Source organism: Physella acuta, unplaced genomic scaffold (genome assembly GCF_028476545.2).
Source record: "Physella acuta isolate Inbredline_101_S28 unplaced genomic scaffold, ASM2847654v3 ptg000151l, whole genome shotgun sequence".
In the NCBI taxonomy this organism is placed as follows: domain Eukaryota; kingdom Metazoa; phylum Mollusca; class Gastropoda; family Physidae; genus Physella; species Physella acuta.
The window spans coordinates 1196509-1220245 of record NW_026731670.1 but is presented as its reverse complement, the minus strand read 5'-3'; the positions used below and the strand labels follow the sequence as shown (position 1 = coordinate 1220245).

Here is a 23737-nt window from a genome sequence, read left to right as displayed (position 1 = left end):
GTGGGTGGGGGTGGGGGTGGTGTGTGTGGGGGGGGGGGGGGTGGTTTTTGTTTTGAGAAAAGAGACAGCACTATCAACCTAGCGCCCGGTGTATCCTTCCTCAACGGGCCATTTTTCTCGTCTATAATAATAGTTTCGCTGTCTGTCTGTCTATCTGACAAGAACGCTCTGTCTGACAAGAACGCTTTGTCTGACAAGAACGCTCTAGAGAAAACACAAGCAAAATAAAAACATGCACAGTAATTCGAAAAACGAAATATGACGTCGACACATTTAGCGTAGAGTAGAACATAATCTCAAACCAGAGAGTGCACACAGTAAAATGACGTCATTGATTATCGCGTAAACATTGAAAAAAAGGAAATGTTGTCTAATCTAAATGGTTTGCGTGAAGAGTTTCTTGCATACAATTCTTCGGGTAGGGGCGAAGCCCCACCCCCCGCGTAAGAACGTCTGAGCCCCCCCCCCCCTCCACAACTCAAAAGAAATTTCCTCATCGATACTCTATAATAAAATTACCGCCTAATTAATGTGTCTAATCTAAAACGTGGTTTTCTTGCAATGGGACGGTAGACATGTTTTTTTTTTTTGGGGGGGGGGGGGGTGGAGGGGGGGGGTGTGTGTGGGAGGGGTGGGGTGGGGGTGGGGGGTGGTGTGTGGGGGGTGGGTTGGTTTCAGTGTTTCTTTCAGACTTTTTCCTCCCCGGAGAGGGGTGGGGGTACTTGAAATTTTCGGGGGCGGGGGTAGAATTTTCTGGGAGGGGGCGGACACTGGAAAAAGTATATAATTATATTTCGTTGAATGGGACAGTAGACATGTTTTTTGGGGGGTGGGGGGTGGTGGAGGGATGGGGGGGTGGTGGAGGGGTGGGGGGGTGGTGTGTGGGGGGGTGGTGGTGTGTGTGGGGGGGGGGTGGTGGGGGGTGGTGTGGGGGGGGGGGTGGGGGGGTGGTGTGTGGGGGTGGGTTGGTTTCAGTGTTTCTTTCAGACTTTTTCCTCCCCGGAGAGGGGTGGGGGTACTTCAAATTTTCGGGGAGGGGGCGGACACTGGAAAAAGTATATAATTATATTTCGTTGAATGGGACGGTAGACATGTTTTGGGGGGGGTGGGTTGGGGGGGCGGTGTGTGGGAGGGTGGGGGGTGGTGTGTGGGGGTGGGGGTGGTTGGGGTGGGGGGTGGTGTGTGGGGGGTGGTGTGTGGGGGGTGGGTTGGTTTTAGTTTAGAGAAAAGAGACAGCACTATCAGCCTAGCGCCCGTTGTACCCTTCCTCAACGGGCCATTTTTCTCGTACTTTGATATTTAAAGAATAGTATATATTAAAATAATAAATAGTTGTGCAAATCCCTTTAAGTATGCCACACATGTCAGAATAGACATCCCAGAAAGGTTTTAATATGCCAATATATATATTTAATTTAAACTTCAAGATGATAAGTAAAATATGTATTACAACAGTATTCAAACTAACTTTAAACATCAAAATTATAAAAACATAAATAAAAACTGAATAATTAAACACAATTTTCCCGACCTTATAATATGTAAGCTTACAGTATTTCTTAATAATGAAATTTCTAAAGAAAAAACTGCAAGTAAACGCTAAGCGAAAAACAAATAGTTATGCTTAATTCAATCACTTACTGTAATGCAATACAGTTTGAGAATTTTTTTAGTATCACAAATTGTTTTGTAGATAAAATAATATTCTGAGAGAAATGCGTTTTACTAATAGACACAAATACATTAATATACATTTTTTCATCAAGTGTTCTCATAGTAAACTGTCTAATATATGCTTGTCAGACCGCTATTTACTGCTGCATAGGAAATATTCAAGACCAGTTTAATGCTATGTGTACTACTCTTGGACAGTAAACTGGCTTAAACCTGACAAAATAGAAAGGAAATATAGGAATTTTACATACATCGTAAATAAGATAGATGTATAAAAACGTTTGAACTCTACCAGTTGTTTTTTTTTGTTATTTAAAAACTGAAATTAAAGAATAAATAGTTCTATCTGCTGACTTAAAACAAAATATTTCCATACACAATATCCCGCATCAATAATTAGAAACCGTAGAAACAAAGTATGTGGGCCTAAAACCCGATTGTGCTAAACTAAAAAACTGTTGAACTTTTGTGTGAAAATACTCATCCAAACGTCCCAAACAAACTATTCTTGTGTCGGCATAGATTCTGAAGAAATAAAAGTCAAGTTAGAAAATGATCATAATGTTAATAACAATAATAAATCGAACTTTATATTTTTTCGCAAATAGATGTATGCAAGTAAGAAATATTTCTTTTACAAAAAAGTAATACAATAATTGTTATTAGATGGTGGCGTAATACACTAATATATTATCTTTTTACTTATCTTAGGATAATAAATAACAAACGTTTTAATTTAAACAATTAAACCAAACTAACCGTAGGTGTAAGCTATTTTGAATCCGAGTCTAGTAGGTCCGGCATAAGATCCAAATACCAAAAACAGACCGTTAGTAGAGCTGATTGGACTAGGGGTACCCACACCACAGTAAACATCTATCAGAGGATCATTGGCTGACGTTCCATTATAGACTTTAAGATAATCATATTCGCAGTTGTCATCATAGTTTAAATCAAAATCTAAGAAACTGGAGGTACAAGTAAATACAAGTAAATACAACAAAATATTTAAAATTTGCAGAAGCAGTATAACTTTTAACAGAACAGTACACAGAGCAGATCAAAGTATTTCATAAAACAGTGACGTTGTACTGATTGACTAACAAAAAAGTCCAATGATAGACAATAAATAGGTTTGAGTGGTCATATTATTCGGGTTTGATATTTTAATTGAAAGATAAAAATGAACGAGCCGTTTATAATTCCTAGGCGCGAAATTAAAACATGAACATCTATTAAAATAAATTATAATTTTAAATTTTAGTATCTTATCTAGAAACTTAAAAATTGTATCTAATAAAATATGGCATACAATAACTTTAAAAATCTACTTTCAAATTACTGTTCTACATTAAAGCCGATTTTTGCATCACATATAAAGTTTTTTTTTATAAATTAGACTGGATCCTAAGAATACTAATCATCCAAACAATAGCTAAAGGTATTTGCAACTGATCAAAGATAATTTTGCTATTACTTTGCAGAAATAAAAAAAATTCCAAGTGAAACAAATAAATTAATGAATCTAAATCAATATATCATTTTTTAATAATTTAATTTTGTTTTACGAAACACAATATAACATGTTTCAAAATTATTTCAAATTGTACTTCTTTTTACATTTTTAGAACATGTATTACCCTAATGTATATTTCGTAAAAAAACACCTACCGGATAGATGTAATCATTTGTGATCGAGGCGGTAAACTCCAAAAATAACTAACATTATATGGATACCATTGCGGATAGTTAGGTGTAAGAATAAGTCCAGTGTTGTCGGATGCAGCTGCATTCATAGGCAAGTAGTTTGCTGCAATATAAAGATGGTTTAAAAATAAAAACATTTTAAAAAGAAAAGAACGATACTACTGAGATTTAATTTAAATGTGGCACACCTTTACATTCTGATCCATCCAATAAATATCCAGATTGGCAATTACAAGTGTACATGCCATTTGTGTTTGTACATGTCTTGTGACAGGGACTTCTGGGATTACTGCACTCATCTTTTTCTGGAATTAAAATTGTGTTAAAAATAAAAGATTTCTTGCAAAAAGCCTACATATTCATGAGTAAAAAATTGAATAGTATTAAGTGATACACAGGAAGAGGTGCATATTGTAATTGTGTTTAGATTATTTATCAATACAATGAAAATGAGCTGGTCTAAGTTTGTTTGTTATAGGCACTAACAAAAGTAACATAATATGGTCGAATTATGGTACGTATTGTTTAAAAATTATTTTCCAGGAAATCCAATTTTGCTCCCAACTGAATGTTTCAAGTATTCCTTGAATTAAGACAACAATAAATAGATACGTTACTCTAGTTTTGTCATTTTCTTTAGGAAGTAGTATAAAACAATTATCGGACTTTTCGTTGAGACGGGGTGTGTGGGAGTTTTGACAGATTATCCCACACGGTATGCAACACCCAACGTAACACCCATAGTATGCACCACCCAACATAATACCTATAAGTAGTAAATAAGGTCCCCTTTGGTTAGTATTTCTGGCGGAGGCGCAGGGGGAGGGGTAGGCGGAGGCGCAAAGGATATATAGTAAAATACTCCACCACCTGGCGGAGCAGGTGGTGGAGGGGGAGGCGGAGGTACAATGAGATATAGTAAAATACTAGACCACTTGGCGGAGGGTGAAGGAGCCATGGGTGAGGTGGGTGAGGCGGAGATACAATGAGATATAGGAATAGGCGGAGCAGGTGGTGGAGGCGCAGGGTGAGGTGGGTGAGGCGGAGGTACAAAGACATATAGTAAAATACTCCGCCAACTGGCGTTGGCGCAGGGGGTGGCGAAGGCGCTGGGGGAGTAGGTCAGTAGGTCAGTAAGGCAGTGGCGGTGGTGACCTTGTTACGTAATGACCACTGGCGACCTAGTTACATAATTACCACTGGTGATAAGTTACCTGATTTGTTTATTTGTTTGTTTTTAATGAGTTTTTTTATTAGTTCGTTGTTTTTAATTAGTTTAATTTTACTTTTTTTAATTTTTTGATATTTTAGGGAACAAGCTAACCATGTTTTCGATAAAATTTTAATTTTGCTCCCCAAAATTTTTATTTCTTAATTCGATCTAACCCGATCATTTAGGACTTCTTCTACAGCTTACGGTTATCCGTTTATTGCGATGTGAAACATGGTACCCCCGGCAAGTTTTCACACTAATACGCGGACAGCGGCTATCTTCGGGCGGGTATTAGATCATCTATTGCCCGCGAGGCACCATAAACTTTACAGCAATCTAAGGGCCAAGCACTCGTGTACCAGCTGGTGTAGTGACCTTTTCTTTTGTTCTAAAAATAAGTGGGTTAGAAGTTTCTACAAAGTAAAATTTTATATCAAACTCAGTATTAGGGCATGCGCGTAAAAATTATGAATGGGAAGAGATTCATTGATACGCTTGACCAATCATATTATAGTACAGTAAATCAAAATAATTCACAATAGGTTGCAACTAACCACGTGTGCTATGCAGCCATCTTGTTTCTAGATAAACAAAACAACCGTCTGTCTCGTTTGTTTACCTCATTTGCGTTTATTCTTCTATTTGTTGTTTTAAAGTTATACAACAACATTAAGTTTAATAATTGAAACTTTGCCTAGAAATGTACTGTTGATTATCACTGGAAAAATATTAAACACTGCTTCGTACGCTTTATACTAAGCTGAAACAATGCGTCATGGAAATGACTAATAGTTTGAAGAAAGTACTGTCCATCCCCTTTACCCCCTTCATTCCCTTCTCGCCATTAAACCAACGGCGGTTTGTAATCTTGTTACGGTATGCTGTGATAGGTTTGAACGCGTTCATCAGGCTTTACACCGGACTGTATACGACACATGTGTTAATGTTTATGCCCATCTCTCCGTAAAGGGTGTGGTAGCAACGAATGTAAATACTAGATAGGATAGCTGAGAAGCATTCTCTTAGGCCCTGTACTTGACCCTATCTACACAGATGTGTTATTTACGGTTGAATGAAGATTGGTAATCTATGGCTCATCGGTTCTTCGCGCACTATTCAGCGGTGGGGTGGGGTGGAGGGGCTTGCCTAGCCTCAAGCGTTGTACCCAGGGTTGTGTAGTAGGCTATTATTATAAGGCAATAAACTTGTGTAAGCTAGAATTTAAGTAGAGAAAGACATTGTTTTGAAGTGAGAAGACCGGCTAACAAACAAAACTTGATCTGGTTTGACGATAGCTGTCCTGAGAAAACCGCTCGATTGATAGGATGTGAATTACTTAATAGTCATAAATTCATTACCTGTTGTATACATATTTTCTGCTTACATAGAAAAATCTGTCTAAAACTTACAGCATAAATCAAAGCGTATTTTACTAGACAGATGGTTCTTATACATATAGGAAGACGTTTTATCTGTTTTCTATCTGAGAAAACGCAAAGTGCTTTTTCCCGTTCTTCTTTTTACGTTTTCTCAACTTTGCATTTTACTCAAAATTCAACATTTAAATCGCAAAGGCTTTAGAACCCTTTGTCATACAAGACTAAAACATTTCACGTGCATTTAGCATTATACCATCTACAAAACATTAAGTGTACTTTGAGTTTACGACAATACTTTATGAAATAATGATATTTATGTAACACCACCCCCTAATTTTTGCAAATAAATTTACGTAAAAATTTGTATCAAAAATTGAGTACGAGCCATCGCAATGAGTAAACGTAGAAATATATAGTTTGGTTTGAGAAATCTAAATCTTTCATCCACTTTTAAAAATCTCTTATGGGTACGAAGTTATAGCGCTTTGAAAAAGTGTTAGTTTTCACACTTTTTTGCGGTTTCCATTGAAACCAGGACTGCAATTGACGGCTATATCCAAATTTTTTTTTGTCTATAGCTTAACAACTTTAAACATATAAACTTATTAAACACCCAGAAATGTGTTAAATAAAAAAAAGATTCTATCCGTGGTGCCTATCCTTAATTTTAATTTTTAATTTTTAATTTTTTAACTTTTAATTATTTTTTTTAATTTTTAATTTTTTAAATTATAATTTTTTTTTTAATTTTAATTTTTAATTTTAAATTTTTTTATTTTTTAAATTTTTTAATTTAAATGTTTAAATTTTTTTTTAAATTTAAAATTTTAATTTTAATTTGTTTGTTTTAATTGATTTACTTTGTTTGTTTTTTGTTTATTTGTTTTTATTTTATTTTTTTTTTTGACAAGCTTGTAAAAAAATAGAATTTCTTTGTGTCGGGTCCCAACAACCATTAACTTTAGCTGCTACAAATTATTCCACACTTCGGTCGCCAGCGAAGTTTTCGGCGGGTGCCTGTTTGACAGCTACCGGCGGTGACTAATGGCTTTTTCCCAGTCGGCTTGACAGCCGAGCTTGATTTATGGCCGACAGGTACGGGTTCACATGGTGTATTGGAACGTGAGCACCGTCTCCTGTATGCCGCGGTATTCGGAGCAGAGTTGATTTACGATCGTTGAATGGCTTTTCCGCGAATCAATTACTATTTATTTGAATACCGTTCCCACGGGGGTTGTCTCCCCCTGCCTCGCAGGCACGCCAAGGTTATTTCTAACCTACGTTGTTTCTTTGTCCTTCCTCACGCCAGGGTAAAAGTAATTGGTTTTCGGCGCCGGTCTGGCCAAGTATTTACTTTTTATCTTAATACCATCTGGCCAGTACAAGACAGTCTGGCGCCTCACCTACCACTAGTAGTTATACGCACAGTGTCATAGGTTTTTGATCGAGTAAAGGAATAATGTTGAACAACCCGAGTTGATCCCGGGTGTTGTATGTAGACTATCAGAGGTTGTATTACAAATCTAAATTTGTAAGTGGTAAAATACCAGAGGTTCATCCGTTTACTTAATGAATATGATCGTAACCACTCATTTTATGAAAGTATGGTATGGTGACACCATTAATACTACTATCGTCCAGCCCTCCTAACGTGTTTGAGTCGTACGTGAATTCCATTGGACATGAGCTCTAATCCATCACCAACGTACATTGATGTCACACATCAACAACAGTTAGATTTAATGTCAGACAGTTCTGATTTGAGTGTGAGCGCTTTTCGCTTTGAGTGTCGGTGGTTTTTGTTTTCACCGAATCATGTTTAAAAGTTGGTACATACATGTTTTGGAATTGATGGGGCAGAAATTACACCAGAGTGTGACAGGGTTTTGTTTTCAACAACGCAGGTTTCAAAGTTGAATGGGGACGACTATTTATTTGTATGTGGATGGTTTTGGTTTCACCTAGGCAGGTTTCAAATTTGGTACGTGGATGTTTTGGAATTGGTGGGGGCAGAGTTTATACAAGAGTCAGAGGAGTTTTGGTTTCACCGATGCATAGTTCAAAGTTGGTACATGTATATTTTGGAGTTGGTTGTGGTAGAATTTATACTAGAGTGGGACTGATTTTGTTTTCAACAGTTTCAAAGTTGGATGGGAAAGCTGTCACACCTTTTAATCAGATATCACAATAAAGCACAAAAGATCATTTAAATGTATAAAAAAATTATTTACTTTAAACAACTCCTGTAAGTGTGTTGTGTGTATGTGTGCGTGTGTAAATGTGCACCCCGTACAAAAGCACAGTCTGGGTATTGGCGTCGATGTTCATCTTCTACCACATCCCAGCCCCTCAACGTATTCAAACAGAAAACACACTTGACAAGGTCGTCAGGTCCAATGAAAACAAAACCAGTTTTAGCCAAACTGATAGGGTAAACAGGGTAGACCAACACCCCAAAAATATTTGGATTCTTTCCTTCTCATCGTGGAACCTGAGGTCGCTGTCCCTGACGGGGGCTGGGTTGGGTGCTGGTGGAGTCGCATCAAGGGGTTCAATAAAAGTTCCACCTGTCGGCCGCTGTACAAACACTCTCTCATACGCCAGACTCATTCCCCTTGCTTAGTCTCATGAAAGCTACTGATCATCTGTACAGGATACAATCTCTCTTCATCTGGACCAATGTCAAGACCAGTTTCTGTTTGCTCCAACATTGCCGTTCTCTCAGCAGAATCCCAACCACAGCAGTAAAGACAAAAACATTCACTGAACATGGTATAGGGTTCAGGGACAAATACTATTTTACCACTCCTGGTTCGGCCACCGATCAGAGCCGTAAAGAGATGTTTCCAACTAGGATCCAGGGTTTTAAATGATTGATTTTGATACCGGAAATACATCTTATACAGGATACCGAGTTACATAACTTTCAGGGACAATTAAGAAAACAATATCAAAACACCATAAAAATCACAAAAGACCATTAAAATGTATATAATAATTTTTTATTGAATAAAAACAACCCCATCAGCATACAGTCAGGGTTCTTTCTTATTTACATATTTACATTAAAGTCTCGTTAAAGTCATGGTTAAAACTATAACTGTCAAAGTCTTATATGTTTAGGGGAGATGTTGTCACATTGTCTGCGTGTACTTGTCTTTTAATATAAAAGTAAAAAAGTGAGTTTCTGTGTTGGGTGTAAGTATATATCCCCTTGTTGTAAGCCCTGAAACCTGTATTCGTCCCACCACTTGGTTCTTTTGTTGTGAGGACCTGCATAAAAGACTCTTTGCCTAGTGTGTTGTGTTTTTTGGATAATCCTTTGGTTGATGTTTTATTATAGTCTCCGAAACAGTGGTAAGTCTTACTACATAAAGATATCATCCCCTACATACTCTAACTTAAACAACCCCGGTGTTCTCTATTCATAAATTTTCCTAGCCCGACACTCCTGACAATAAAGATCTACCGTGCCTTTGCCGCTAATAAATTGGGGTCTATGTGACTCGCATACTTCTGAGGGGAACCATTTGTCGTAAACGTCAAAAAACTCGTGTTCTAGTCCCGGTCTAACGGCTTTAACAAGTCATCGGTGCTTAAGGCTGAGTATAAGCTGTCAGTGTCCATCTCGCAGAGATGAAAGTCGGTCCTATCTATATACATGTCTATAAAATCATAATAAAATTCTAACATCCTAAGTTTCGCGTATTGATAAACGAAAAAACCTATCTGTACAAGGAGATCCCAATCAATGTTCTTTTTTTAACATTTCTACTTCGTAAACAAAGTCGGTAAGTTGTGTCATTTTTTTTTTTAAATCGCGGGTTATAAATACAACGCCCTATATCGCTATCACTACAGTAAGTCATGTCCGCATGTCGTGTTTTATCCGTTAAAATTTTACCGTATGTCGCGTTTCCTAACAATTTCATTGTTTCACTCGTTATCAGGTATTTGTCGTCTATGTCACCCTTTCTTCGCGCGTCTGAAACTGTATCCACAAACGTCTTAAAACACGAAACCGGATTATATTCAACCACTTGAAAAATTTTAGTTACTATCAACCCATGATTTAAATACCAATTTAAAAGAGGGTCGCTAATAAAATTTTCTCCTCTTCAAAACTACCGATTAAAGTTCGTCTACCGCTAGTCAATAAGTTGTTGTCGATCGCGTATTGTCTCATAAACGGTCCGATGTCGTCACGCGTAACGTTTGTATTTTTAAAAATAGGCGTCATCTCACTAAAATGCTTTCTTAAACTATCGGGAACTTTAATGTCGCATTCTATCAGACCAAAATACGAGTCGTCTAAACCAGATTCGATTATCTGTTTTTCAGTCAAGGGCCATTTTTTTACCATAGGTCGGTGTCGGTGTCTTTTGGGATTTGTCAATAGATTTTAAATAATCTTTAATAGTTGGGTTGGTCTTTTTATGGTTTCCCCCATTCACATTCCCACATTAACGTCAACAAGATCGGTCAGGTACTTCGTAATTTCGGTTGTCTTTTTAAATAAATCAGTCAAGGTGTGGAGATGTAATGTGTATGAAAAGTGAATACGTGGAACGGATCACTGCGTGTGTGTATGTATCATGTAGTGAGACGCGAGGCCGGGTGTATTGACGTGTATGTTGTTGTACGGAGCGAACGAGGGTACAAGGGAAGCGACTGGTCGGGTGACAGTGGCTGTGTTGTGAGCGAGAGAAAGGTGGTGTGTAGGAATGAATGCGGGGGGGGGGGGCAGTTGAAAGTTGGAGTGTAAGCAAACAGGTTGATGTGGGACTAGTGGCGCGTTTAAAGAGAAATAAAGGATACTGTGATACCTAGCCTCAATCGTGTTGGTTGTGCATTCTTTGAGATCCTGATAAGCTCACAGACTTTGTGGAGCTGCGGCACCCACAACTGGGTAATATACATTTATCTCTTGTCGAACCAACAGACCTCCTGTAAGTGTCACTTTGAGTTTGTTTATTACCTAACAGAATCATGGAGGAACCAGTAAGTTTGGCAGATATGTACAGCCTGGGCAGAAGCGTCGGATACGAGGGAGAGAAGTTGGACGAGTGGGTGGAGAAAAGATTGAATGAGATTGAAGAAAGGATGGACAGATGGTGCAGAAGGGAAAGAGAAAAAAATGAAGCCAGAACAAGAAAAGATGGAGACAGAAGCAAGGATAGAGAACGAAAAAATGAAGATAAAGCAAGAAAAGATGGAGACAGAAGCAAGGATAGAGAACGAAAAATAGAAGAGAGAACAAGAAAGGATGGAGACAGAAGCAAGGATAGAAGTAGAAAAAAATGAAGGCGGAAGCAACAATCAAACTCGAAAGAATGAAGCATGACATACCACACATAGACATGAGCCATCAAAACATCCTATCAAAGTTTCCATAATATCAGGAAGATTCGGAAAACAGATGAGTATTTCAGGAGATTCGAAACAGTGGCGAGGACGACAAGCTTGAGCGATACGCAGTGGGGAACTCAACTCCTTGTCTTAATAGGAGGGAAGGCATTGGATGCGTGTCAGGGCCTGAGTGAGATAAAATGAAGGACTACAGAATATTAAAGGAAACCCTCGTTGAGTTCTTCTTACATAATGAAGACTCGTATAGAAAAATTTCCACAACAGACTACCATCCAAATCTGAGAACTTCAAAAACTACGTGTTGGATCTAAAAACCATTTTTATGAAGTAGCTAGAAACGGCTAGAGTGGAGATGAACGTGGAGAATATAATTGAATTCATCTTGATAGACAAAGTATTAAATTCAGTAGATAAGCAGCTACTAAGTTAACATACAGGAAAGAAAGCCCACCACTCTAAAAGAACTTACTAGCCACTGCCAAAAGTAAATCATTGCACACACGGATAGACCAATAGCTAACAAAGAATCAGAGTATGAATCAATCTTCTATGCAAAAGCGACAGGCGATACAGCGGAGTACGTTGGTCTAGAGGCAGGAAACGACAGATATGACATTCGACGGCAAAGGAATTATGGAACACAAACCAACGGCACAAGATACGTTGGGAGGTGTTTCAACTGCCAACAACCGGGTCACATGATTAGGAACTGTCAGCATAGAAATTCAAACGTTGGGGTCAATAATCAGGCTGCGGGTCAAGAATACCCCAGAGACACAAACACTCATGCGGCACACAGTTATTACAGCCAACAACATAGACCGAGGCAGGACGGAAATCATAACAATGATTACAACGACCACAACAGTAGCCCAGATAATGAGGGAGGCGGTTAGAGACACGGGTTGCTCTACTATTGCTGTAAAAAGTAGCTACGTCGAACAGCACCAATACACGGGTGAATGAAAAATGGTAGAGGTGTTTGGTGGCACGGTCATACGCCTACCGATAGCACTGATAAACATTAAATCACCGTATGTGACGGGACAAGTCCGAGCCTTAGTATTCGAACGGGGATCATTCGACGTAATCATCGGGAATGATATCGGGAGAGAGACCATACCACAAAACTATCATCCTAATGCAGCGGTAAGGTGATATTTGATCTGGTCACAATCTGGGACGGAGCACACAACAAGACGGCGGTGAGACAACACACGTGTAAGACATTTGTTCTACAATATACATTATGTAGCATGGCGTCGTTCGACAAGTTGTACCGAAGGAGAGAAAAATCGACGTCGTATCCAAAGTTAAAACCAAGTACCGGTATCCTTTTGTTAAGTTTCTTTCGTATGTATGTTTACTGTGTTTATTGTTAATTGTTATATACGAGAAATGTAAATGATGATTGTCACAGACTGTATTATTATGTATCTTTATTATATTGTGTTTTGCATGAATGAAGAGTACCTGGCTAGCGGAAGGACTGTCTGAGCGATCGTCATGTGTTTTTCCGTGTTTTGGGTGAGATCGCTCATTGACGTAAGGGGAGAGAAAGTGGTGAATAAAAGAGAGAGCGAAAGGTGAACGGGTGTTGTGTGCTAGGACTTGGGACTGGAACGATGGCAGTGAATGTAAGATGTCTCCATGACTTGGAGTCGTGATTATTATTTGTACCTATATCAGTTGATCTTCAAATATGGATGTACCACGGATTTATCTGTACATAGTGTAAATAAAGTTGTCATTTGAAGTTGCCACTGTTGCTCGTGTTCCTGTATGAAAGCTAACCCACAACAACAGAGAATTCATGTTGTTACATATGGTGTCAGAAGTGGGGGCAATAAAGTGATGTTGCTACATTGTATTACTGTTACTTATGATGTCACAAGTGGTTGAAGAATTGGTGCTACATATGTCAGAAATGGAGATATTACAGTCTGTGGTCTTCCACTGTTTACCAAGTACGTCAAGTTCTTGAAAGTCATCTATCTACACTCAAGTCAGAAGGGTTGCTGTAGTCAAGTCAGACGTTTTGTTCAAGTCAAGTCATCAACGTGATAATTTTTATCACCTTATTTCGATATTGTCTCACCAATGTCGAGTAAATATCGTCTGTGTGTTTTTTCTATTTGGATTTAGCTGTTCAAGTTTTTTCTATTTGGATTTAGCTGTTCAAGTTTTTTCTATATGGATTAGCTGTTCAAGTTCTTCTACTGTGGATGAGCAGATCTAGTTTATTAATTGTAAACTGTTCCTAAAGATGTCTTATCTAAAACTGGACAAATTTCTACTCTGTAACAGGCTACTAGAACTATTTTGAATTTTTTCAACTTTTTGGAAGCAACAAAGTGAACTATTTTTGTACTATATATGTACTATGAACTTTTCTTGGATTACTAGATGTCTCTAATCAACTGAACAAAGCCAGAATACAAGAAAGGGTATTGTAAATTAATTAACATTTATCTATTGTCAACTAATGAATTTATATTTTATGTCATAGAAAATATATCAAAATGTCAAATTTTGAAACATATGCAGCACTTGTGAAGGAACTTGACATTCCGAAGGAAGACAGGTTGGCATTTATAAAAGAACTACTAAACAAAGATGAAGAGAAAGCTGCTAAAGAGAAAGCTGAGAGAAAAGAAGAAGAGAAGGCTAGAGAAGAAAAAGCTGCTAAGGCGAAAGCTGAAGAAAAAGAAGAAGAGAAGGCTAGGAAGGCAGAAGAGAGGGCTAGGAGGTTAGAGGAAAGGAATTGGAAAATAGAAGATGATGAAAGGAAGATTGCAGCAAAAAGAGAAGAAGATGACAGAAAGCACAAGCATGAAACAGAACTGGAAGAATATATGGAAATGGCGAGGGCACAAGGCATTAAGAAGATGAACAAGCAGATAGCCTGGGCAACCAATCGACTTGAAAGAGACATAGAAGAAGCAAAAGAAGCATGGGACGAAGAAACAGAACAACCCCGACGAGCTCATTGAAATGTATTGAGAGAACTAGATGATGTGATAGAAATAGTGTGTTGTTTGTGAGTGATGTTTAAAAATACTTCAAATGTTCTATACAGGGTTACTATGTAGCTATTCTATGGAATTTAATATGTATATGATGCCCATGTCTTTGTACTAGGTTATTTTACAGAGTACAAATTTGATATGGTGCGTCTATTCGGTGTACTACAGACTTACGGAAAGTCATTGTTCTATCTTTAGTTAAGGGGCAGTCAGGGTGTCCGTGAAAGAGGCAGCCATGGATTTGATAAACGGTTCGACCCTTCGCGTTCCACCCGTCTACTCTTATATGGCGAGATCCTAAACTAACTTCGACCCCGTTAAACGCGGTTTTTATAGTTACGCCCTTTGTTTTTGAAACTGCCACGCTTGTTCCCCATAATGATTAGCTCTACGCGGTCTAAACCCATCCTCACTATTTCTAATAAGCGGGAATCCCGTCGGCATTTTTTTGCATTAGAGACCATAAATAAAGCGCGTTCGCGTCTTACCCCTTAATGGCCTGTACCACCTTATTACTATTCCCCCTAATAAAAGTTTCAACCTTTTCGTGGTGTCTATGAAAAATTTTGGAGGAGCCCCCTACGATATTATTTCTGATTGTTTTATGTAACTCTAATTTGCGCTTGGACCACAAAGAAAAGAAACGTCTTCGGGAAGTGTTTTAAAAAGGTATTTTAAGGTTACCACAGGGACAGAAAAAGCGTCTTTGAAAAAATCAACCCCTAAATTTTTGTAAAAGTTAGTTTGTTGCTCGAGCTCCTCGATAAATAGTTTAACGTCAATATTGGTATGCCATATAAGAAAATCTTTAAAAGTTTGCATCCCCTTCTCTACCCAAATTTGCCTACACTTCGCGTACTCGTCGTCTGAAATGTTACAATTTTTTAATGATGAAAAAAAAAAGGCCGAATGCGGAGGTAAACAAGATTCGTTTAAGGACGGCTACATTTTTTGACATATTCGTATGGGGAAAATCCTTTGGTCTCTTTAACATTATACGCGTCGAGGAATTTACTATAGCTAAACCCGAGTGCTAGATAATTAACTATAACTAAGAACTTTAATTTGTTTGTTGGTATAAACTTGAGATTATTATTTCTTTTAACTACATAGTTTGAATAAGCTAAAAAGTACTGAATGAAATACGGTTTACCGAGATTTATATCATATTTTCCTAAATTAAACTTTATAACCGGCATTTCTAATCTAGCGCTAAGAAACCTATCAAACCCTTTGTCGTTCGACTTATTATTGCTACCTCTAGATTTAGGTGGAAATAGCTTCCTGATTTGCTTAAAAATCGGATCGAACTGTTTTCTCAAAATACCATAAGCTGCCTCGGCGATTGCATGGAGTCTGTCAATAACTCTAGTCACTAATTCTTGGAGGTCCCCAGTCAATCTACGTTTGAGGCTACAGAGCAAGACAAAGGCACGAGCTTGGCTACGCTTTTTGTAACTCTACCTAACGTGGGTAACTCGGTATGGTTGAAATAGCATTCAAAATCATAAGTTGCGCGGAAGGGTTAAACAATGTTAATATCTACATCCACCCCGTATGATGCTAAAATCTCCCAGATTGTTTTCTGTGTATGATAAAGCCCCCATTACATCCTTTCGTGTGTCTGTTCAATTGCTTAATGGTGGGCCATAATTTGTTACACAGAGAACACGCGAAAGAGTGACCCGCCCCATCTATATTGTTAATGTACATAAACTGATTTTGAAAATATAAAAGATATATGGTCTCCCTAAAGCTATCACTACTTCTAAGTTTCGGACAAAGGGCCTGATTTTCATTAAATTTAAAAATGTCTATGTTTAAACTAAAGCAGGACTCTAAGAGGGGTACTTCGACCAAACTAACCCCACTAAAATTATCCATGTGTGATGGGTCAGGGCTGGATGGCTGGTTGATTGGGATGATTGCATAATTGATGAACTGTCTGGTGATTGGATCGAGTGGATGCTTGGGTAGGTCGCTGGCTGTAGAATAAAAATAAAATAAATTCAAAATTAAAAAATAAAAAAAAATAAAAAAAACATTTGACAATTTTAAAAACTTTAGTTATACTTTAGTGGGTTTACTTAAAACAAAACTAAATTAAATATTAAACCTACCTCAGTGTTGGTTTGAACGTCTTAGCCGGATCTGTAGTTGTGTAATTGGCTGTGGATGGGTCGGATGGATAGGTAGCTCAATGGTTCAGTATATGGGTTGGCTGTCTCATTGGGTCGGTTGTACACGAAAAATGTAAAGCGAATACATTTGACTTCTTGTTTGGAAACCGATTTCATTAAATGGTATAAACCTATTTTCAGTAGCGATCTAGTGTTTGTCTAGACTGTACACTACAAAATTAAAGTATACTACAAAATTAAAGTAAATACATGTGAGTGCTTATTTTAATAAGATTTATTTAAAGGTTATTTTAAATAAGGGGGTTAGCTCTCATAAAACAAAAGTAATATTAACTTTACCTTTAATGTTAATTCCTAAGGTTAAGAAAAAAGTGACAAAGTAGGCGGTCCGTGGTGGGTTAGGTAGATGTGTTGGTTGGTCTGGCGTCCTAAGCTGGCGGTCTCAGGCTGGTTAAATGGAGGTGATGCTTGTTCTGGACTACGAAGTCGAAGTGACTTAGAAAAAAATTCTCGCGTTTATTTATACTTTTGGTCGGTTGAGGTGTGGCGCCAGACTGTCTCGTACTGGCCAGATAGTATTAAGATAAAAAGTAAATACTTGGCCAGACCGGCGCCGAAAACCAATTACTTTTACCCTGGCGTGAGGAAGGACAAAGAAAAAACGTAGGTTAGAAATAACCTTGGCGTGCCGGCGCGGCAGGGGGAGATAACCCCCGTGGGAACGGTATTCAGATAAATAGTAATTGCTTCGCGGAAAAGCCATTCAACGATCGTAAATAAACTCTGCTCCGAATACCGCGGCATACAGGAGACGGTGCTCACGTTCCAATACACCATGTGAACCCGTACCTGTCGGCCATAAATCAAGCTCGCTGTCAAGCCGACTGGGAAAAAAGCCATTAATCACCGCCGGTAACGGTCAAACAGGCACCCGCCGAAAACTTCGCTGGCGACCGAAGTTATTTGATGTGTGGAATAATTTGTAGCAGCTGAAGTTAATGGTTGTTGGGACCCGACACAAAGAAATTCTATTTTTGTACACGCTTGTCAGAAAAAAAAAACAAAAACACAAATAAACAAAAAAACAAACAAGTAATGAAAATGAATTAAAACAAACAAATTAAAATTAAATTTCAAAATTACAAATTTAAAAATTAAAAATTTAAAAATTTAAAATTTAAAAATTAAAAAAAAAAAATTAAAAGTTGAAATTAAAAATTAAAAATTAAAAAATTAAGGGGAAAAAAAATCACAAAATTTCTTGCTTTTCGTCATGATGGGTTTCTTGCACTTTTGGATACTTTGTCCATTGTTGTATTAAGAAAATAATATCTTTAAAGAGAAAAAAAATATTTTATGTGTTTGAATTACGATTTTTATGACCCTATTAATTAAAAAATAATCAATTTTTCCCAATCTTACAAGCTCTCTATGGAAAGTTTTATATCCGTTATTATATTGTATTTGACATCATTTGAAAGCTGGATTTCTCATGTATTTAATAAACTTTATTTCCGACATCTCGGAAACACCCAAAGCTTACAATCGGCTTTACAGTTTACACAGATATGGTACTTTCCTGACCTAGTTTTTGTTACTTTTGGCTGTTATTCTCAGTTCGCAGGTTTTTAACACTAAAAAGCCTGCTACTTTTTATTTATTAAACAATGCCAACCATATTTTTAGTAAATATTCTTGATGCAAAAATACAACTTTTGTCACGAGGGAATTGTGATTGCTTTCATAGAATAAAAGTATTTGGTAATTAATATGCACATTTGAAACTTTTGAATACTAAAAAGGGTACGTTTTTTTAGACCTTGTAAAATTCTTACTAGTAATTATTTCAAAAAGTTGTCGTGACAAAAGTTTTAATATATATAGAAATATAAACAGTTTAAATTTGATTGCTATAGATGCATAAATAAAAAAGCCTTAGTATTTTCAAAAGTACCGAAAAATGCAAAATTGCGGAGGTTTTTTGGTTTCCATGACAACCAAAATTGTTTTCGACCCCTTTTTTTTGCTGTTTAATACTTACTTTTATATGCCAAACATGATTAAAGTATTCAAAAGGCTTTAGATCTTAAACTGTAAAAAATAGAAAAAAACATAGCATTTCCCCTTAAAAATTAAAAAAATTAAAATTAAACTAATTAAAAACAACAAACAAATTAAAAGCTCATTAAAAAAAACAAATAAACAAATTTCGTAACTTAACACCAGTGATTATTATGTAACTAGGTCGCCAGTGGTCATTACGTAACATGGTCACCACCTCCCCTGCCCTACTGACCTACTGACCTACACTCCCTGCGCCTCAGCCACCCCCTGCACCAACGCCAGTTGGCGCAGTATTTTACTATATGTCTTTGTACCTCCGCCTCCGCCACCCCCTGCGCATCAACCACCTGCTGCGCCATTTGGCGGAGTATTTTTCTATATCTTTTTGTACCTCCGCCTCACCCATCTTACCCATGGCTCCTTCACCCTCCGCCAGTTGGCGGAATATTTTACTATATCTCATTGTACCTCCGCCTCTACCACCTGCTCCGTCAGGTGGTGGAGTATTTTACTATATATCCTTTGCGCCTCCGCCTCCCTCTGCGGATGGATGGATAGATGGATGGATGGATGGATGGATGGATGGATGGATGGATGGATGGATGGATGGATGGATGGATGGATGGATGGATGGATGGATGGATGGATGGATGGATGGATGGATGGATGGATGGATGGATGGATGGATGGATGGATGGATGGATGGATGGATGGATGGATGGATGGATGGATGGATGGATGGATGGATGGATGGATGGATGGATGGATGGATGGACGGACGGACGGACGGACGGACGGACGGACGGACGGACGGACGGACGGACGGACGGACGGACGGACGGACGGACGGACGGACGGACGGACGGACGGACGGACGGACGGACGGACGGACGGACGGACGGACGGACGGACGGACGGACGGACGGACGGACGGACGGACGGACGGACGGATGGATGGATGGATGGATGGATGGATGGATGGATGGATGGATGGATGGATGGATGGATGGATGGATGGATGGATGGATGGATGGATGGATGGATGGATGGATGGATGTGTGTCTTTTCATTTGATCATACTCACCGTAAGTGTAGATTAATTTAAAACCTCGGTAAACATTAGAATCATCAGTACGAAATACCAAATGCAGGTTGCTGTAAGAGGTGATGGGGTCAGGTTTAAGTTGGCCACAGTAAACTTGAAGAATTGGATCACTTGTTAACGTCCCGTTGAAAATTTTAAGACTATCAGCGGTGCAGGATTTAACCCTTTCCAAGTAAAAATCTATAAAACTAAATTGAAAGAAAGTGTGTTAATAAAACAAATTGATGTTTTTAACAGCGGCATAAATTAAATCCTCCCAACAACGCAGTTCGGATTGGAAGTGTAGGCGGACATGTAGTATGCTGAATACCAGTGAATTCATCTAATTAAAACATTATTTTACCTATTTTTACAAGTTTTTCTTTAAATTGATTCCTCTGTTTAATCCTATATATCTGTCTCTATAGATTGAAATGGAAGAGCGAAATGTAGGGCACTACTTACCGATCAATTTCTTAAAATTCGGTACGTGGATCATGACCCGATAACAATTTAATATTAAATATAATTAGACTTAATTGGATTATTAATTTTTATTTTTTGTTTATGTATTAATTTTTTAAAAAAATAAAATTCTAGGCAGACGTATCCAACCACCCTAAACTATTATACGTGAGTTATCAATTTCATAAGTTGCGCAATAGTTTGGTCACAGACCTCGATTTTATTACAAACTTTAAATTACTGAAAAAGAAAGATTTTAAAAACTTACAAGCGTGTATGTACTAATGAACTAAAAAGAAGAAAATAATAGATTTAAAAAATATATTATTTATACTATTTAAAGTACTATAAAGAAAAAAGATCCTTTGTTTTCGTTACTTAAAAAAATATAGTATTCATACTTTAGTTGGCTATTAGTAGAAATAGAACAATAAAACGCAAACTTACCTGATTGTTGTCAGCATTTGAGGCTTAGAAGGTATTGTCCAAAAACAAGTATAGTCATATCCATAGCTATGTGGGTAATTTGGGGTAGTTATTAGACCAATGTTGTCGATTGCAGTTGTATTAGCAGGTAAGTACTTTGCTGAAAAACCAATAGCATAACTATATCACATGTTTGTCATATTAGAACAAACAATACATTAAAATGAGAATTGCACAACACCAAAACGATTACTCTTAAATTTCAGTGGAACTTACGTCTGCATCTTGTTGTGTCAATGCTGTCAATGATGTATCCAGGTTGACAAGAGCATGTAAAGTTACCATCTGTGTCTGTGCATGTCTTGTGGCATGGACTTATGGGACTGTTGCATTCATCAGTATCTGACATAGAATGCGTCAGTTAACCTGTAACTTGTATATACCATTTCTTATTTCCCAGAGAGCAAATATCAAAACAACGAAATCAAAGATACTATTGAAGAGGAAAATGAATGTACATTTCCTTTTGTATAAATCAATATATACGGGCCTATATATACTAGCGTAGCCGTCCCCGCGCGTTGCCGCGGTAATAGAAGAAAGCTTGACAAAATATATAAGAAGGGTTTCATCCATTTATTAGTAATGTAGTCTAAAGAGTCTTGCTGGCTAGATCATACTGGTAAATCATACCGGGGGATTTCATTTGTCTAGAGAGTTAAATCTTTTACTTTTTTCTGAAAGTTCCTTTTTGACACAAACATCCGCACAATCCCACGGCCGTTTCCTCAATTTAATTATCCAGGTAAAAAAACATATTTATTTTCTCGATAATATCTTCACAAAAAAGTAACTCTTCTTTGCTATCTTATGAATGCAAATACGAAACAGACAAGCTAACAAACTCACGTCTGTTGATTAATCATCTTGAAAAGCAAACAATGGTGAAATCTTAATTAAATTCAACATGTGTTCTGTAACATCTACGGACTTGTCTGCTAAATGCCGCTGAAAGTTTTAGTAGAAAGAGATGTCTGTTGCATCTTTACTGCACTGAAATCCCCAAGAATTATTTTCACCATCTCCAACAATCAGCGTTGATGGAGGTTTCTCCTATTGTGTGATGGTTTTTTTTTTTTTGGCTCGGCATTCATAATAATATGCTGTGTTTCCTTGGTGCAGCTAGCTTCATGCAAAAGAAATCACCTCCTATTTTTTCTTGGTGTGTTCCAAATGACTCGTTTAAAATGACGATTTAGTTTTAAACGTTTCATAAGCTCATGAATGAGAACAAATTTGCACAATACTCATTGTTTTTTCTCTATTCTATTTCCAGTGACGTTAGTGCAGCCGAATTTCACATATTCTTCTAAATAATATTTATGCAATTTTTTTAAAGATGGGATTTAGTCTACCTGTTGGCGACCCCCCAGAAAGCCATGCGATCCCCCTAAGGTCATAACCCTCAGTTAGGGAACCCATGCTTTTGAGAGTAGTTTGTAGACTGTGCAAGCGTACTGGGTTTACATTTGGTCGTGTCTTGAGTACAATTTTGAATATAGTTTTTTTACACTTTTAAATTATCACTTTAGGTTGATTTAAGTAATAAAACAATAGCAGTCGTCATGTGACACCATTTTTACCACCTTTGGTAGGTCTAGTGGCTCAACTATATGAACTTTATTAGGACTTGTTATGAAACAATAAAAAAAAAATGATCTATTCGGTACAATATACTCATTTTCTTAGCTCTTACAATTTACAAAAAGGTTATCGCATTCCACCCGACCTCTTAGACAGCATGATCTAGGTAAATCAATTATATATATATATATATATATATATATATATATATATATATATATATATATATATATATATATATATATATATATATATATATATATATATATATATATATATACTAGCGTACCCGTCCCCATCGCGTTGCCGCGGGGATAGAAGAAAGTTTGACGAAATGTATTTGAAGGATTTCACCAACGCGTTACCAATCATATGTTCTTAGACGCGTGACCGTCTTTTCTAAAAGTGAGTTATTTAAATGTAAACAATGCCTGCGCTTGGATCATAAATATCGGAACACTGGTTTACCTACACTACCGCATGAAAACTTTGAGTGTACATTAATCACTCACCGAAATAATATGTTAGAACACACTTCGGTGATCGTCCATGTGTCAGAGACGTACAGAGGCGCTCTCAGGGCCCCCACCCCCCCCCCCCCCCGATTACACTACCGCATAGGCGCGGCGTATGACCACTGCTCCTTAAAAGTAATAGGCGCCATCGTGCCAAATAGCATCCTGTTAATAATGATGCAGATTTCATCATTCGCTAAAGTGCCACAAATGAACAAAAAAGTATTTGGCATGTTTTAAACATCAGTGTGACTGATGCAACATGCTAGCGTTACTAATGGTCTATTATTTGATGCTCGATCTCAATTTCTGACTGGATTGTCTAATAGTAGATGCTTATTGCATCATTCGCAAAGTGACGAAACTCTACAGTAGGCTCCTCATATTCAAAAAGTTATTTTTTCATCTTTCGCAAGGTGACGAAACTGTACAGAAGGATTTCCTCGCGTTACAAAGTTATTTTTAGAAGCCTGTTGTAGTTTTACCGCTGAATATAGTAGTACCCCTTACTCGCTATGGAGGACGCTCTATTAACGGATGCCAAGTGCCTACATTAGGGGTCTCCAAACTACGGCCCGCGGGCCGGATGCGGCCCGCGATGTCCCCTCATCCGGCCCGCGGAGATCTTTTTGTCCAAGGAAAAAACGTTTGCTGGTGATGGCTGAGGAACTTTGCCCAGAAAAATCAAAGACATGCCTGGAAGAAACTGGCCCCCGAACTGAAATTTGATAGTTAATGCGGCCCTCGGACTGAAAAGTTTGGAGACCCCTGGCCTACATAGTCGCTCTAAAACTCTGGGCGCCAAACCGTGTATTGACGAAAGTTGTACCCTATAAGGCGCCGCCCATAAGAAACTTTAGTTTTCTTTTTCGCAGAAATATTCTCGGGAGTATTCTCATCTACTCCCTAAAGGTTCATGGCACTCGGATGAACCGCATCAAAACAGCATGTAGTGCACACCATGTCTACATACATGTGTCTTTGCTTTGTATTTAAAAATACACATTAAAAATATTTCACGATATAAAA

General features: G+C 37.8%; 1 protein-coding gene across 1 annotated transcript; it reads right to left on the bottom strand.

The window, feature by feature from the left end:
* Positions 1 to 1349: 1349 nt before the first annotated feature.
* LOC131935666 (tolloid-like protein 2) lies at positions 1350 to 21099 on the bottom strand. The gene is made up of 7 exons (XM_059292185.1): positions 20826 to 21099; positions 20571 to 20709; positions 19659 to 19867; positions 3570 to 3686; positions 3346 to 3484; positions 2434 to 2642; positions 1350 to 2199 (listed from the first exon to the last, which is right to left on the bottom strand). The coding sequence occupies exons 1-7, from the start codon at positions 20956 to 20958 to the stop codon at positions 2177 to 2179; spliced, it is 969 nt and encodes a 322-aa protein (XP_059148168.1). The 5' UTR covers positions 20959 to 21099; the 3' UTR covers positions 1350 to 2176.
* Positions 21100 to 23737: the final 2638 nt, after the last annotated feature.